This window comes from Hippocampus zosterae, chromosome 16 (assembly GCF_025434085.1).
Source record: "Hippocampus zosterae strain Florida chromosome 16, ASM2543408v3, whole genome shotgun sequence".
In the NCBI taxonomy this organism is placed as follows: Eukaryota; Metazoa; Chordata; class Actinopteri; order Syngnathiformes; family Syngnathidae; genus Hippocampus; species Hippocampus zosterae.
The window spans coordinates 7,473,636-7,492,128 of NC_067466.1; the positions used below are offsets into that span (position 1 = coordinate 7,473,636).

At 40.9% G+C, this 18,493-nt stretch overlaps 1 protein-coding gene across 2 annotated transcripts; it reads right to left on the minus strand.

The window, feature by feature from the left end:
• Positions 1–1,282: 1,282 nt before the first annotated feature.
• Positions 1,283–18,047, minus strand: ints2 (integrator complex subunit 2). Of its 2 annotated transcripts, XM_052047744.1 has the most exons (26): positions 17,804–18,047; positions 17,690–17,749; positions 16,813–17,113; positions 16,591–16,729; positions 15,745–15,847; positions 14,657–14,770; positions 13,796–13,926; positions 13,340–13,510; positions 11,708–11,928; positions 11,311–11,436; positions 11,079–11,150; positions 10,220–10,334; positions 9,691–9,759; positions 9,356–9,490; positions 9,089–9,265; positions 8,834–8,948; positions 7,539–7,643; positions 7,224–7,388; positions 6,444–6,645; positions 5,116–5,241; positions 3,612–3,813; positions 3,210–3,491; positions 2,718–2,825; positions 2,488–2,593; positions 2,085–2,261; positions 1,283–1,961 (listed from the first exon to the last, which is right to left on the minus strand). In XM_052047744.1, exons 3-26 carry the CDS (start codon positions 17,103–17,105, stop codon positions 1,786–1,788), a joined length of 3,630 nt encoding a protein of 1,209 aa, XP_051903704.1. In that variant the 5' UTR covers positions 17,106–17,113; positions 17,690–17,749; positions 17,804–18,047; the 3' UTR covers positions 1,283–1,785. The 2 variants fall into 2 exon arrangements, with proteins under 2 accessions (XP_051903704.1, XP_051903705.1); XM_052047745.1 differs by lacking the exons at positions 17,690–17,749; positions 17,804–18,047 and having other exon boundaries at positions 16,813–16,900; positions 16,983–17,115.
• Positions 18,048–18,493: the final 446 nt, after the last annotated feature.

Genomic DNA, 18,493 nt, shown 5'->3' on the forward strand with positions numbered 1-18,493 from the left:
GTTTGTAAAAAGGGAATCACCGGATGCCTTTAGTGGGAGAACTGACACAGGGAGGCAGGGATGCACTTTTGTATCACGATAAGTGCAGAAATACCACCACGGTAGCTGATGTGTACCGTTTTCAAACACTGCTCCAGATTCCCTTTCTTTGCTATCAGTGCTTTGCAGGTCAAACACACTTGGAATGACAATCACTATAGCTGCAATTACAGACGCTGGCCGCTAACAACTTACTGTGATTTGTGACTCAGGTCATGCACCACCTTTGGTTGAATACGTGTTGTTTTTTTGTAGATGTGTAAATGGTAGTATGCTTAGGGTGCAGTGTACACAACACAACTTATATATTAATAACAGACAGACAAAAATGCTAACTTTTTTTTTTGCTGTTCCATTTCCTCCAACAATCCCTGCGGTGTGCAATTTTAAATACCATAAACATTGCCAAAGACACGATTAGATTGACTGGTCGGGAACTCCTGGTTTAAGTGTTCCTGTTAAATGGGGAGAAACTGTTGTTTTCTGAGGCAAGATTGCCCTCTGGTGAATTACCTGGATATGAGCATACACATACAATAGTTTGAGCGTGCAAGAATGACAGTATGAAAGAAATGTGAGCAGCAAGTCCTCGAAATTAGAATCTTTGTCATTACTTGCCACTCAGCTACTGTACTTTTACAACTGTCAGCTATTGGTTTTAAATAATTAAGTCACGATATGGAAGCTGATGTGATGGTTCAGCTGTTAGCTGTGCAATTTCACAATAAATACATTTATCAATGTCATAAATGACAATGTGACAAAAATTATGAGAGTAATAAACCCTATAGCAATGTGAGATTGTTAGTTTACCTAATGCTAAAGTACATTATCAAGAAACATTTAGTTTGACATTAAAGTGCGCCAGAAAAAACCCCCAGCTCCAAACATATTGTTTTGGCATAAAAATTACTTGGTTTGCAAAGATCTAATTGAATTTCTTGTTGTGAACACAAGCAATTAGTCTTCATCAAAAGGCATTCCGATTTGGAAACACAGAGACAGAATACAACCATTTAGTTACTTGTGAAAAAAATGTTTCAGTGCAAGCGTCAAAACACCTCAGGATTTCTAAAGGGAAATGTGAGAAGCATCTCTCATTTTATACCACAGGCCAAAGTTTTCTACAACGTACTGCGAAACCAGAAGCGTGGTTTTGGAGTTTGGTGAGGGCTTATAATGTATTTGATTAGAACTGACAGGGCAGGATATTCAAGTTGGATTGTATGTGCAAAGGAATTGATTATACTCCGAGCATTTGTTTTATTACAAACAAATACCACACGACACAGTACAAAAACTCGTTTCCCTTTTTAGTTGAAAAATATATATATATTTACATGTATTAAAAACAGCGGTCAACAAAATTGGCCCTTAGCCTTTCAGTGATTCACTTTCTACATTTGTAACAGAGGACTTAATCTTACCTGTTGAACATGAACTGAAAATCATTATTTATTCAAAAATAAAGGCCAATGTTGCAAAGGGATCCCCCCCCCTCTAGATGAAGCATTGATAAATACAGGCTTTACTTAGATAGCCCTTCAAGAACCTTCACGGAAATCAAAATCACAATCGCTTCATTCACAAGGCTATTATTTTTGGGGTTCTACGATTCCATGACTAGATCTCGTCACGCAAAGACAATGTTTCCAACCTTGAGACCACCTGAGGGACCAGATTAAATACATGAGATCACAGAATGAGAAAAGCATGAGTACACACTGTATTGATTGTCTGTCTACTTTATAGGCCATGAAGGGTGGAGCTGATGATGTCCATGAACGTGGCTTCGACACAGTAGCAGATCTGGACATCCGGGTCGGCTCCTCCAAGTTTCTCTGCTGTCCTTTGGGGTAATTCCAGTTTGTTGGAACCTTCGACCGAAGTATCCCGCGGCTTCTCCTTTAGATATTGCAAACCTAAAAAACAAAGAAGAAAATAAAAATGTACATTTTATAGACGTGTGCATTTGCTGAATATCTTTCTCCCCAAAAAATTAACACATTTTGAATTTTGACAGATCAGCGTTTGTCTTTACTTACGAGCTATCAGAGGGTCGATGTCCCTGGCTTTGGTGGCCACATCAGAGGCACAGACCTGCCCTACTTGGACCAGCAGGCCTGTCACATCTTCGTAGAGTGGAGGAAAGGCCTGACAGAAGGCCACCAGGCACGGCAGGGTGGGCATGAAGAAGGCAAAGCGCTTGGCGCGAGTCAGCACTGAAGCAAGGGAAACACACCAACAAACATTGGATAGACTTACCAGACCTTCACGAAAGGCAGGTCGTAATGCTGCACTATCAGACATTGGCCAGATGGTGGTAGCAAAATGTATAGAATGGCTTCAGGACAGCCCTTGCAGGGAATAACAAAACTATTGTAATGTTTTTAATTTTTTTAAAACTAAATAGGTATGTAACATAGGGAAGAAAACTTGTTTCCTGACCTGTGAGCAGTGTACCCATGACACTGACAGCCAACCTAGCCACACTGAGTGACTTGGGCAGTGCGTACTGGATACACAAGTAGGAGAGCAACTGGATTGCAAAAATCTGTCAAGAGACAACATTCATGCTGAATTTATATATAAGGAATATTAATGGGGCAAAACTGCAAACACAGATGCTCAGCACGAACCACGCCAGAGAGAGTCAAGACAAGGCCGGAATGTCTCACCTGCTTTTCCAGTTGAGGCTGGGCCAGAAGTTCTGGGATGAAGTCCAGGCAGATGTGCATGGAAGGGATGCCTGACACTGTTAGAGGCAGCAGAGGTTGAGGATAGCCCTGAAAGAGACCATGCATGTCAAAACATGACTAATTGGAGTGCAACGGGGCTTGAGGTAATTAAAAAGGAGTTTATATTGATCGAAGCTTGTGCCAGCTTTTTGCACTGCAGAATTGGAGAGGCTCGCTTCAATAATATTCAATAATATTGACCATCTGCTGCGTCTGGGAGAGCAGCGGCCACTGACTAGTAATGCAGCTGGTGAGTTTGATGAATAATGGAGTCAAAATTAATCTTTTCTAAACGGTGGAAAAACGGACCCAGAGGCGAGGACAGTAATTTTTTGTGAATGGCCCCCCCTAAAAAAAAAAAAACCTGCACCGTAACTGATATAAGTTAAGTGTGTACGTAATATTTCATGGATCCACAAATCTTCCGCTTACCTGAAAGTGGACGAGTTTGGCAATATTCGGGTCAGCGATGAACATCTGATGCAGGAGACAACAGATGAGACACTGCACCTCCCTCAAATCACTGAGCAGGCCTCCCTCTGGCTCAGCATCCCTCACACCCTCCTTGGCTCTCAGCAGTAGGCTGCTTTGTTCCGTTTTTGCTGGCACTGGGCCCCTGATGGCCCTTAGAAGGCTCTGTGTGCTGCATCCCAGCTGCTGCTCCTCTGAGGTTGGTAAACACACTTCCAGAAGAATTTGGACTGCTGCGCTATCCTGGATTGATAAGGAATTATCAGGAGCTGTTCGTATCGCAACCCAACAAACTGAGTATGGAATTATTCTTGAGGAAAATATATAGAGGATAAACAAATTATATGAGGATGTAAGAAATACCTGAGCCGCTAAAAGGGCGTTCTTGAGCTCCTCCCTAGTGACCTCAGGTGTATCTGGCTGTCCAGGTACACCCAGGTTGGAGACAGTCTGGTTCTGTCTATCAAAGTCTGCCGTCTCTTTCAAATGGCTGTGCAGGTAGGCTTTGGATGCTAGTAGATAGCCGTTCAGCATGTGCAGGACAATGTCCATTAAAGGAGGACATCTAAAGAAAGAGGAAGCAAATTACACTCACAAAAAAAATATATGGTTTGTTTCTGCGATTTAGGTGCATTATTATCAATTAACTCTTTGAACAGTGTCATTGGCAATGTTTAAGGGACAAGTGTAATAATAGTAATAATCATAAGAATAAATTTATTAAAAGAGCGCTTTGAATCAAACAGTTTCCTAACTCTTGGGATATTTAGCCGGCTGTTTCGTTCTGAGCGCAGAGGCCATGTGGTATAAACATGCAAGATCAGTTAAAATAAGATGGTGCTAAAGAATTGAAAATCTTATAGGATAAAAGCAGCATCTTAAAATCCGCTCTGATATATACAGGTAGCAAGTGGAGGGAGGCCGAAACTGCAGTGATATGGTCATAAATCAATGTCCCAGTTAAAACACAAGCTACTGCATTTTGTACTAACTGCAGAACTACTGGTTTGATCATTCAGTATGGCCAGAAGATGACAGCACTGGGTCTTTTTTGGATGAGACCACTCCCTATCAAAACATCCATCAATCCATCCATCATCCCTCACAATGCTTGACAAACAGTGCTTGATGGTTGTGAACATGGCCCTAGAAATTTGGTCATTACAAGCAGCTTGTGATTGATCAAATTGTTTGTCACATTAAATCTACCCCCCCCCCTCCATATAGCGTCACAAACTGAGGGGAAAAAAAGATGACGGGAGATTATTTAAATTTAGAAGTAGAAGCGATGACGTATACAAACAAGCGCACACACTTTTAAATACTACTACTACTACTATTCCTACTACTAAATAGTGTGCAAATAGTTTGCGAAGTTAGTCAAATATAAAATGGTTACATTGGTTTGTAAATACATAATTTTGTTTTCATTGTTGCTGTTGGTATTCTATCAAAGAAAAAAATGTTCAGATGCTTGTGATAAAGCTACTAAAGCAAGAATTATCAGTATAAATGTCACTGTTGTGCATAAAACATGTATACATCTTTTCACAAAAAGCTTGGTTTCTATATTTTGTTTGGTCCAAAATAGGTGATTTGGGTGAAAGCCAACTATAACTGATAACAAAAAGAACAGAATAAGGTACAAACAGACTTTTTTGTGAGGAAAGATGATAGTCTCAGCATTCATTTGGTAGTTCAATGTTTACATAGTCATAAAACAACGTTTTTGTGAGCCCAGAAATGTCTGTCAGAATGCTCTTAATTGGACTGCGACTCAATAGGTTCTCTTTTTTTTAAATGGGTAAGGCATTGAAAAGAGTAAAGGGCACCCATATTTCAATAGTGGGTTGAACTTGAGTTGTACCTGTACACCCTGTGATCACAGCGTAGAACAATGAGGGGATCCACCATGAGGTCATTTTGAGTGTACGTCTGCTGTCTGAGTAGCTTTGCTGAAGGTTGGAGGGCATTCACAGTCATCACCCATAGCCTGCAACACAAATGCGCCCATTAGCTCCCAATATCCCACCGCTGTTTGGAAAGAATTTGCTTTGACAGTGCACTGTGGAACATCTATTGATTATAAAAACACTCTTTAAAATTAAAAAAATAAATAAAATAATAAGATAAAAGCATCAACGGCAAAAGTAAGACATCCAGTGGGGTTTTAAATCGCATAATCCATTCATAGTGCGCTCCAGACTCCTCAGGGTACGCAAGCTTTAAAAGCAAAACTGCTGTGTTTTCCTTCCGAATTAATAAAAGCGGTCATTGGCAACAATCCGTTACATCCCCTGTTCAGGAAATGTACTTCATTTGTCCTGCAGAGACCCATTCGGATCATTAGGATGTCTGCTCAGTGCTTTGTAACTTTGCTCCTGTGAAGCCAGAGGTCATTTGGGGGGGGGGGGCTCTTCTGTCCCGAGCTTTGGGTGAGGGCTGACGAGACTTGCCTTGCTTGGTACCTCTGATCTATTCGCACAATCATCTTTGAGCAAGTGGCTCAGGGTCAACAACTCTCGTTCCACAGGTCTTCCTTTAATCCACTTACTGTGTCTCACAGCGACTTACACGGCTTTCAAAGCAATGCCACTGACTCAAGAGCAGCTGATAACCTTTCACTGAAACAACACACACAGCGATTCTCACATTAAGCAAAGGCCCCAAAAATTACACTTGTGTTATTTGGAGGGATTTTTTTTACAGAGATAACAGGTATACTTAAATACGAAAATAGCATTTGATGCACTGAATGGATTTTGAGATTCAATACCTAAATAAGGGCATACATTCAAAGTATTTCGAGGGTAAAATGATTGACTTATATTCCAATTCAACATTTCCTTTACATTACAGGCAACTAACAAAACGACCACAAGGTGCAGGGGGCTACGAGGGCACAAGAAATGTCTCTGATTGGTTGTGTATCCTCAGCCAAGGTGGTTTCTTGGAAATCAAATTGGAGGCACAAGATAGAGAGAAAGCAATTACAGTAATACTATACATTACCTATAATTTATATTAGTTAAAAGGCAAATATATATACAGTGTGTATATATATAGGTAGAAAGAGAAATGGTGTCCCAATTTTGAATAATTTCTCCGGTGTTTTATTTGGATATCAAAGGGTCATTGCAGCATTTTCTCTGCAACATATGGTCTCCAATATTTAATAGTATTCACACATTATACCTGCGAGGCATCACAGTGTTGAGGCCCATCCAGAGCTTGTTGAGTGTCTGTAGAGTGCGGCGAGGAACAGCAGGTTCCAGCAGCAGAGCCATGCTGGCAGTGAGGGACTCTGAATAAGGGATAAGGTCTCCCGGTGTAAGAAGTGTCAACTGCTCCAGGATCCGCATCAGCTTTGGGCTGCTGGAAGGCAACTTCTGGAAAGCTGGGTATAAAGAAGAAGAAAAAAAATGACTGAGTCATTTGTAAAGTCTGGAACTGTGAAGTCTCGTTGTGTTTCCTTGAATCGATGTGCAATGCATAAAAACAGATGAAGCATCTGCCAAACAAATTACTTCTCATGCATAAATTAAGATACAGCCTGACTTTGAGAGAGAAAGAAAAAAGTGCAGGGTGGCATAGTTGTAATGAACAATTATTTTGTGACCAATTTGTCTCAACTAAAGACGTGAACAGTAATTACACCATAACTTCAAAGGCGTTCTTCCATTAACCTTGTCATATTTTACTGAACCAATGAAAATGCAACATGATAATCAGATTAGGTGAACCAGTTAGGTAATAAGTCCTTTATTTCATGCTTGGGATTTCACGTGTCTTAAATTAAAAGAGAAATGAAAACACGAGACTGTTGGAAATAAATTATGAAACAAATATTGGAATTTAGACTGTAAGTCAGTGATAGTGTTCAAGCCAGATGAGAAGGCCTTGCAGTCTCTTGACAGTTTACAACCGTCTTGAAGTATGCTCATTTGAAGACAAAAAGCGGCATATGATGCGCACCTTGGTGGAGCTGGCTCTGAGTGTATCTGCAGGTGTTGCTGGGAAGCATCATTTTCCTCAACAGGGGAAGTGTACCCGTTACTACTTCTTCACACATCCAATCTTCCACAAGACACAGGTGAGGGTAGTTGATGGCCAGCAACCTCAACAAGGCAGAGTGCAGACCTGGCGACATGGAACAAGAAAGCGAGATTGTTAACCAGTCTACTCCCGGTAAGAATTGTTGTGGGTTTATTTTTCTTTTGTGTATTTTTGAAATGTCTTCATAAAACCGAATATAGATGGATCTTGGAATAGAATCTTGTTCAAACTCACCCCCAAGCTCTTGTTGCAGCCCCTGCGCTTGAGTAACTAAGTACTTTATGGGGATCTGGTCCATCAGTGCTGCTGAATATGACTTGGGCTTCTTTTGCATTAAAGCTGTCAAAAAGACAAAGTGAAAAGAGCTCACATCCCAAAAATAAATAAATATTTTTAAAAAGGTTGTAAAATTCAGTAGAGAATCGTGCACAGCTCCCGGAGGTGACTTTCTATTGACACAAATTCAGTACTGCTGCTGATCGGTTTCATTACTCTTTTCTTGAAGGCTACAGTAGCACTTAGTGAAACAGATCAATTTAAGGGATGGACATAACTCTCATTAATGTGGCCTAGTGAAGGGCAAAAGGACCGCCTGTCATAAAATGGGTATACAAACCACCAAGACTACAGTGCAGTGAAAAAGTATTTGCCCCCATTTTTGGCCAGTCGTAGATAAGGTAGAGGTCGTGAACACTGACCTAAACTAAGGCCAGCGAGGTCTGGAGTTCTTTGGGTGTTATTATAGGTTATTCTCTTGGAGTAATTTTAGCTGGTCAACCATTCCAGGGAATGTTCGCCACGGTTCTCAGTTTTATCCATTTGTGGATAATGGCTATGACAGTGGATTGCTGAAGGCCCAGAGTCTTGGAAATGGCTTTTCCAGACTGATAGATTTCAATAACAATAACATGATGCATTCGTTTCTTGAGCTCTTGTAGCCCTACTTCACTTTATCTAACAGATTCTATTGATGTGATTTATTGATTCAACAAATGTGGTGCCAGGGTGTTGCCTGTTTAAATGAACTCACCTTTCCAAAAAAGGGTCGTTAGTCAGTTATTTTGTGATTTAACATGGGGGGACAATTACTTTTTCACGTAGGGACAGGCAGTTTTTGATTATTATTATTATTTTTTGTGCCTTAATAAATTGAATTGGCATTTAGAAACTGCATTTTGTATTTCCTTGGGCTTTTTCAGTGTGATATTAAAATTGGTTTGTTGAACTGAAACATTTGTATGTGATAAATATGCAAAGAACACAGAAATCATAAAGGGGTCAAATCCTATTTCACAGCTCTGTAACTGCTCATGCTACAATCTAACCTCGAGCTGTCCTAGTTATCTTGCAGAATAATTTCACTTGGCTGTTTGTCAGGCCATCATTTATCTATGAAGTAGCCAAAATGCTGTGCCCAGAGTGGAAAGGATAAGTGGTTGCATGTCCACAGAGAAAAATCCCGACAACTGAGAGGACAAAAAGGAAGAGAGCCATTGAATGGACACAGGCAAAGTTAAATGTTTACACACCCAATTGTTTGGTGCTAGCCAACAGATTCTCCTCATAAGACAAGATGTAGTAGAGGATAAGGAGTTGGGTTGTGATGGAGTTGCGTTGTCGTCCTCCTCGACTACTGTCTCCTTGCTAAAAGAGAAAAAAAAAACTCTTCATGATAATCTCTGTGACCCCCCTCTCACCCCCCCCCCTCCACCCTAAAAATTATTTTCTCTTGAATAACGTAATAAAATAGAATCAGTCACTGTGAAGTACTCAGGATGACTTACGGCAGAAGAGGCCTGGAAGACGCTGAGGATTTCCTGCTCTGTGATAGGTTGGTTGGTGGCCTCGGGGTTGGCCTTTGACGCTGGAGTGAGGATTGAGTTGATGTAAACGTCAACCAGAGGTATTAGCTGAGTGTGGATGGGGGTGTTTGTCTCACACAGCTGACGGTAGATCCAGTCCTGGTGAAAGGCAACGTCAATGAGGCGTGAATGTTTTGTACATTGCACTGAAAAAGTAGTCGGACCAATTATCTCACATAAAATGTCTACCTTGATTGACACTTTGTGCTTGGTGAAAGCTCGACTTCGAAGCAGCTGGTAGATGCAGTGAATGGGGAGAAATCCTGTGATGTTGGCACTTAGATTGTTGGTCACCGCAACCCTCACTGCATGGGCTGTGACCACCTGCACACAAAACACACGCTGTCAATAAAACAATGGAAATTTGAAGGGGGGAAAAAGACGACCACATTCTGTGCAGCTCCAGATAACACAAAATATATACCATGATTGTCCAAATAAATAGTCAATTCAAAAATCATACTTTAGCACTTGAGTCTGCAAAAAGACAGTGCTATAAAATGGACATGGGATTCTAAAAGCACCTGCTCTGTGAAGATCTCTTGTGTGAAGATGGTCTTCATCTTGCTTAGAGAGCTTGGTTTGATGGCAATCTACAGAAGAAAAAGATGAAAAGTGGCAGCTTTAATTCGAGTGAAAACAACCTGAAGGCAGCAGTGCATGTATTGCTATTTTTCAATTTCCTCTCTTCATATTTCATTAAAAAAACTCTTCATGGCAGGCACAATGCTGAATTGATAGTGTTGCCCTAGGGGCGGAAACAAACAGACTCTAAATCCAATTACATTGCACATCTTAGCGGAACATACACTGAGACGGGAAAACCACTTAGCACACATGCGGGAGAAAATAGTGCACTACAAGTTATAAAACAGTGAACATGCTGCAGGGGACATGGGAGTGTCTTTGCAGAAACTGCGTATGTATGCTGGAAGGGTTTCATCAGTGGTGGAGTCTTTTCATGTACTGCTAATGCAGCAGTGGGGGGGGGGGAGCATCTGGTCAGACAGACTAACATATTGATCACTGTCATCCTCCGACCGATCACCTTACCTTCATGCCCAAAGTAGAACACACCAACTCAATAATGGAGCTGAGCTGGTTGCTATGGAAATACATGGCCACCAATAAGAGCATCTCTCCGAAAGAAGCGGATACACCTGCAGCACTGTATGGGGGAGGACACACATAGGACAGCCTGGTTGCTCAACCCGCATTTTATAAGATAACATTTAAATAAAGAAACACCGAACATACACATGATCGGAATCTATAATTTTAGTCACTGTCACTTGAGAACGTTTCCCTGCTTATCTGTCAAATTGTGAATGCACTTCACAGAATGAGATGAACAAATTAAGAAACGCTTGCCGCTCTCTGAAGTCTGACACTTCTTCAGGACAAAATTCCAAAAGCGCCAAAGATGTCATAATTTGAGGGCAAATTATAAAACCTGATGACTGTAATGCCAAATAAATGGCAGACACAACAGCAAAGGGATTATTGCAAACAACAGCCCGTCTCAATGGCACGACAAAGCCCAATAAAAACTTGAATTGTGAATTTGTTGATTTGACATATCAGTGCAATGCAAGCATAGGCATTTCTAGTCGAGTAACAACTGTCATCAGACGATAGTTTTGCATCTTAGATCACTAACAGAAAAGTATTTCCACATTCAAAGTAATGTACCAATGGATACTGACATGTTTCAAATGTCAAATTACACCCAAATAGATCAACTCTCTTTTTCAGACTGACAAAAACGAAAAGTTTACAATGTCCAATTTCTCTTGATTGCTTATTTAACTCGCATTGTGCCTGATAAAAATGTTTGAAGACAACGTTAACCGATTCCACTGGGCATTATGATCGCCCAGTTACAGAAAATTCTGTAAACAGAAGTCTTTACCTCTCAAAGTATTCCTCTTCTTTGATCATCCAGCTGAGCCACATGACCATGAGTTGCTCCTGCTCTGGTGTGCTAAAGGCACGATGTCAGAAACAAGACAAGTGATCTCCGTCAATTGATTTTAACAATATAACACAGTGGCAGGCAATTGTTCCTTGAACAAGAGGAACCAGAATACAGAAATTTACTTAATCCCGGGGGATTAGGGATCAGTAAAGAGAACGTGGCGTACCTGACAAGCGTAGGGAAGGCGAGCAGTTTGCAGAAGGACAGGGAGACAAAGCGAACACCAGCGGGAGTGGCTGGAGGTCGGCTCGTCATCAGCTGGAGTAGCTGCTCTGCCTCCTCGTCTGTTGGTCTGGGTCAGGACCACAGTAAAAGGATTAAATTAAATCAAAAGTTTAAATCAAAGCATTTTCTTGTTTTCTACAAGTGAAACAACAAATATACTTTCCGTAAACAAGAAAATTACGGCTGAATGAAAGTATTTCGTTTCAGAGACGAAAAAAAGGGAGAAAAATGGCCAGCAAAACAAACAATCCCAAAAACAAACCAAAAAAAGCCCACCTACCCTATAATAAAGTGACATTACAAAAATCTGAGTTAGTATTGTATTTCCGCCGACTTACCTTAGGCCAGCTATGCCCATGAGAGCACAGTAGAGTCGGAGCAGAGCACTCGCCTTCACCACATGCTCCTCTCTGAGGCCTGAGTAGCCGAAGCCACCCTCGTCATCGATGGCACCGTCATTGGGAACATGGGTGCTGCGCGAGCGAGGCAGGATAGCAACCAATTCCAACAGCAGCTGCCTTCGCATCTGCCACAGCACTGAGCTGCTCTCTCGCTTTCTCTAGCAAGGAGAAGGGGGGGGGAAGAAAAAAAAAATCACAGGAGCTGATGAGCAATCATCCAGTAGCAACGAGCCAGTATTGGCATTTTAGGGGTGTTCACACGGCACACATTTGCTCCGGTGCTGCACCGATGTATTTTGTTGAGATATATTTTGCACCGCAGAAAATTGTGTGGAGCGTTCACACATACAAAGCCGCAGAGCGTGTCTGCGTCAGTGCAGCCCCACTTTCGTTCACACGGCAGTTTCTGCAGCGGAGCAAAACGACAGAACACAAATGAGCTGTCGTGTTGGTTCTTTTTAAAACGTATACACAACTCAAACGACTACTTACAGGCACATCCTTCTCCTTCTTGGTCTCTGTGCCTTCTGCTCGAGAGTGAGCGCCCCGAAAACGTAAATCGACGATCACTTCAATGACACTCAGAAAAGCAAATGCGTAATGCGCCAAACAAAAAATCAAGAGAGGAAAATAATATTAAATAAATAAATTATATGGGTTGCGAACACACAACAAAGGAGCAAACTACACAAACAACTCTGAGACAATCCAGTCTCCTGCAAAAGGAAAGATGTTACCAGCCAAGTCTTGTGTCGTTATTAAACAAACACATGATGGAAGTCAAACAGCGCGAAAGCAAGGCATTCTCGCTGTACGTAAACTCTTCACAAGCATTTGCTCTGGAGCAAATTGAAACCAGTTGCGTTCACACGTGCAAATTTACGTCGGTGCTGCTTCGCAAACGAGCATTTGCTCCGGAGCAAATTTTTAAACCACCTCTCTGAGGTGGATCAAATTTGGTCCGGTGTAAGTTGTTTTCCGGGGCTACACCGGAGCTAATTTGCACATGTGAACGCTCTACTGGGGCAGCCCAGGCGTAGCACCGGACCAAATCTTGCCGTGTAAACACCCCTTATGTAAGGTAATTGCTTTACTATTGTCTTACAATCAGAGCAACAAATTCATTTTTTTTCTTCTCCTGCTGAAATGCAATTGAGAATTTAGACTGTAAGGTGGTCTAAGAAGGTTAGGCCATATTGTGAAACATTTGACAGTGGCTTTTTTTTCTTCACGGCTGGGGAAAGGCTTTATTGCAGGGATATTAGGAGCAAACACCATGACATTTAGAGAGAAGCGCTCCTTGTTCTCCATAACCAAGAAGAAATGTCAGTAGACGGAAAGATAAGCAAGGCCATTTTCAGCCTCTGTGGTATTTTAAACGCACAATTCCATTCAGACTCACAGTACAACAGTAGGGCAGGTACAAAAGAAAAGGTCACAAATGGTGTGAAGTTGCAAATCCAAAAAAATATGATGGCTACATCAGAATGTCGATGAGTGTAAGTGACTGCAGTGCAATAATGATCGTCCTCTTAACCTTTGTCCTGCATTTAAAACAAAGGAACTTACTTGTTGCCCGTTGCGAATGAACATGCTGAACCATGTGCGGACTTTGCTGTTGGTACCAAGCAGTAAACCACTGACATAAGAAACAAGGGGGCTGACGGCCTCATCTGCTGTGTCTGGTTTGTAATCCAGCGTCAGAGCCACACCCAATCCAGGGAGATGACATTCCTCCACCTAAGATCAATATGAATACATAAAATAAACAATTGTTAGCCTATTCTCATAGTAACTGTTGACTGTGCTGGTGAGGTCCTGCTGTTATATTCGGCAATTAAGGTGGATGGTTTCATCAAATTCAGTCACATTTCTGACCAAAAGCAATTTCATACATCAGCCCACTGCTCGCCATATTTTTTTATAAAAGGTGTAATTTTTCTCAAAAGCAATTCATTTATTTGAATCCAATCTTTTCTTTAAGTATTGAAATATGGTGTCGAGTTCAAATGTTTTGCCACTGACCACCATGGCTCGAATGTTGAGAGCCTGTGAAGGATTCATCTGGCACAGTTGCCTCAGAGCTTCGGTCCTGCGTCGACCACCAACACTCTCCTCGTCCTGGCGCTCTCCATTCTTGATCAAACCTCTGCACACTGCAAACACAAACACAAACACAAACACACATTTTCATTAAGCATGGCTGTCTCAATGTATGTGAGTCAAGTCATTATTTTAGTATTCATACTTGTTGTGACATTTTTAGTTGGTGGCGTTCCATGAGATTTGGTTCAATAAAACAGGGGTAAATGCAGACCTAGAAAATCTTATTACGTTATTTCTGTATTGTCCTTAGAGCTGACAGCTTTAAATATGTATAATTTATTGTGGGGGGGGGGGGGGGGGGGCGGCACTGAAATGCATTTCTATCTGCTGAATCTGAATTTCTTCCCATAAAAAGGGATACTTTGTGTTTAAACTGAGGCGCCTTCAAAATTTAGAGCAGCCATTACCAAAAACTGGTGGGCCCGCAACAGAGCCTGTAGATATTTTATTATGCTCATGAGAGAAAAGCATCCTATTGGTTTTTAGATTAAGTAGGTTCGATTGTAATCTTTGTTCAACCGATAAGTAAAATAGAAACTCGCCAACCCACTATTCATAGCATTAGGAGCAAGAATACTCAGTGAAGTATAGCTGGAGAATTGCTGTGATAGACTCCTCCCTCTGAGTTTAGCAGCTAGCATACAGTGTGTGAAATTTACAGTATTTAAAGCAATTCAAATAGAGAAGACAAAGTGTACTTGGATGGGTTTTTCTAAATCAGATATTGTCAATTAACCCTTCCTTGCCTTGTCAGAAACAGAAGGAAAACAGATCCTGTACCTTCATTGAAGCTGTCGGGCACATTGGCAACCAGCAGACAAAGAAACCAATCTCCATTGCGAACATGCAGCAAAGCCTCTGCGACATCCACAATTGGCAGCAAGGAAGGCAGCTCTGGCGAGACAACATAAATATGCAGTTTATCAAAATGCACAAATTCTTGCTGGCTGGCTGGCTGAGCAGGAAATGTGATGACTTCTGATGCGAAACTAATATGTGTGGGATTTTAATGTAGTATACTACAGGATCAACAGGAATGCCAAATTGCTTTTTTTTGGTCCAAAAACATAACACCCACAGAATTTCAATGTCTATTACACCCAAATGTGTACAGCACTGCTTTACGAGCAAATAGTGAACGGTGGTTCTGTGAGGAGTGAGGAGCACTATTAAAAACGCTTAACAGGAAAGTAATATTGCAATGAAAGAATGGAGATTATTTGGACTGTTAATGATAATGAAACATCCTCCTTATGCCCGATGTTGTTTCATTCATTGAGAAATATGATTACAAACCCATGACCTTCTCTAAAAATCCATCTGGCATTCGAGATTTTAAATTTGATTTATGGGGCCCATCATTTTGCCTTTGACGTTTACAATATCTATTAAAAAAAAAAAAAGAAAATCACTTAACAGTATTTCCAAAGCTTTTATTCACTCACATTAATTTTATTTCCAAAATAGCAAAATGTGTGTTCTTGCCTCATATTTTCTGCATAGAACAAACAATAATTACCAAAAAAATTGTTAAAAAATATAACTTTCAAAAAGACTTGACGTGGTTATCAAAGGTGCATCGACATAGTAGTGAGCTGTGAAGACTTAAGTATTCATTTTTCATTAGAAAAATTTACCCCAAAGGGGTTTTTTCTTTCTTTTTTTTTTTTAAACATTTAAGCATGGAGCGTTCCTCCGTTCTGGAATAGGACTGACATGTAGCAAAATATGTGAGAAGTGAATTATTGTGAATATTTTTGGGATGCGCCTGACAAGAACTTCTGTGTGGATGTTTCTCTTATGAATACAGTCGAGACTGTTGAATTCAACATGATCCTATTTTGAACATATATATATATATATTATACCTGCTTGTAGAATGCAAAGCACATCTGCAACTTCTTCCAAGTAGACCGGGCTTTCAAAGAGCTCTGACGACTTGAGAAAGAATTCTCCATTTGAATCGACCACCTAAGAAATATGTAGATAAAGAACTTTGACTAGAGTGAAGTATTATCCACTTGTCCTTTGCTCTTTTTTTTTTAACTTGTTGCTGCTTTGATAAACTTGATAAACAGTCCTTAGTTAAGGAGCATTTTGACACCATTCGGCTTTTCGGATACGGTTACAGTGCTGCGATTGATTTATTCAGTACAAACAGTAACAATTATTATAGCAAATCTTTCCGACCTCTACAGTTGAACGCAAATGACAGTACACTGCAATCTCCTCGGCAAAAACTATGCAGCCAGCGACCAGAGCTGAATGAACTTCTGATTTGTTTGGAATCACAAATTATTGTTGAAATTGTCGCCATTGTAAAATCTTCATTAATAATGGCTTTTTACATATCAACATTTGCAACCTTCATACAAGCCTAAAAATAAGTTAACCACTGTCAAACACAAAAGCAATAAAACACATCCCTCACTTTGATTGAAAGTACCAACAGATATGATGAAACCTCTGAATTTGTTCAACTGCTTTGGATTTAAGTCTGCCATAACTTTGTTAGCTTACAAAAACTATCAGGTTGTAAAGCTCTCTTATTCATACACTACTCGACAAGTTACTCACCATATTATAAAAATAAGCAAATTATCCTTATGTAGATTTCTGTATTAATTTGAGAGAATGTGTGTGCAAAGCATCTCTCTCTCTCTTGAGGTATAGGAGCAGCAGATCCTTAAAACCAAAGATGATGAAGTCTTTACCTTACTCATGATTGCCAAAAGCTCACTCAGGGTCAGACGAAGTCTCCTGAGAGGATCACTGTGTTCAAACTCTAAGGTAAGGCCATGCTGCAGCTGTGACACCAGGATACTCTCCACATTGGAACCACCTGCCTTGTGCCTGTCCCAGTAATGAAAAATGCATAGCTAAGAAACAAGCAAATGTTGTGATTTGACATAGAAATGAGGTGTCAAGGGGATTACCTGAGCTGCTGCTCCTTCCTGGCATCCTGCTCCAACGCGTGAAAATCAACAGACAGCAGAGCTACAATAGAGTTGACAGCTTCCACTCCTGAAAGCAGGCGGAGGATGAGCTTCTTGTCCTCTGCCCATGCCTGGCTCTGGTCAGCTGGCGCACACAAAGCCATCCTCACCAGGCAGGGAAGCAGTAGCCTCAGCTCCGGGTCACTGAGAGCTGCCAGGCGCTGCACATCCACCTTCTGCATGGCTTCAAATGCAAAAGAGCTGACAAACTGCAGCCCTGCACTGTCTGTCATCTCTGAAACTACACCACAAAAAGTAAATGAGCAGCATAAGTTAACTGAATTAGGTAAATGCAATTTGTCTCATAATAGCATCAAAACGAAAGAGACCAGAAACAATAGAACCACGTGAACGCCAAAACACCACAATTGAGCTGTCAAAAGTAGCTAGAGTCTTATCACACAAGGGCACCGGACTCCTTCATTAATAGATCGCATCAAGTGTTTATTAGGAGTCGATAACTTGTGTATTTAGTCGTTGTAAGCCCAAAAAGTTGGAGGGGGTTTTAATTTACCTGTATATCTCAGTCCAAACACAATGACAGCTCGGCTAAACGCTAATTCATACAGGTGAATGTTATAAATGGTCACGTTCCGGGTCAAAACATACACTCAACATCAGACCAGTAAACAAACGTGGTTGTAATTCAACTTGCACTAATTTATAGCGCAGTCACTATTCTCGCCACTTTTGCGGTTGCTTAGCGTGCTACTAGCTAGGCAGCTATCAGCTAATGCTAGAATAAGAACGCAGACAACAAACCGTTGCACCATACGCGTATTTAAGACGCTATAAAATGTAACGGTTACACGCTTACCTCAATTAGTAGAATTACCGCGGTACAATTGGCTAACTTTCAGGTGGGAGGCCTCCAGACCTCGGGTTTAACTGAGCACCGAAGCCGCCAGAGGGGAGCGCTGAGACAGATAGCCTCCGCGAAAGTATCGTTCCTTTGCGGTCGCCGACGGGGTTCTCAAAATGTGTCACATTTTCCATAAGCTAACTATTAAAGTGTTGCCATTTCCAATCGGGCGGACTTCAACTGTACCCACAGAAAGAAAAGTAAGAAAACCAGTATGCCAGAAGCTCAAACCGCTCTGCAGAAAGACGGAGCGGTCTCGCGCATAGACTGCTTGAAGGATTCCTAATGCGCCGCTGTTCGTTGTATGGGCTTCTAGACATGTGTTATTAACATTTATTTGCATTGATAATAGACATTTGTGAATCCGCGTGTTTATTTCCACATTCATTTTATATATTTAATAGAATTTTATTTTTTAATCATGAAATGAGATAACGCTTTATGCGACATCCTTTTTTCTTTCAGGCCTGTGAAGTACGGTTTCATATACTGTACACTGGTACAGTACGAGCTGGGGACAAAAACACTCGCTATAAGATATACTGTAAGATACAAGTAAATAACTTTGTTTTAAAAAAAGACTGGTAAAAGTAGAACAGATTCTACCCATTTTCATAGGTAAAACAAAAAAGGACAGTCTCTCAAATGTAAGTACTGTAAGTACAAAAGTAAAACGAGCATTTTTTTGTTTAGGCAATGGACGGGAATATACAGTATTGCTTCTTCAAATCGCTTGCGTCAAAGTGTTCCCTGCTTCAC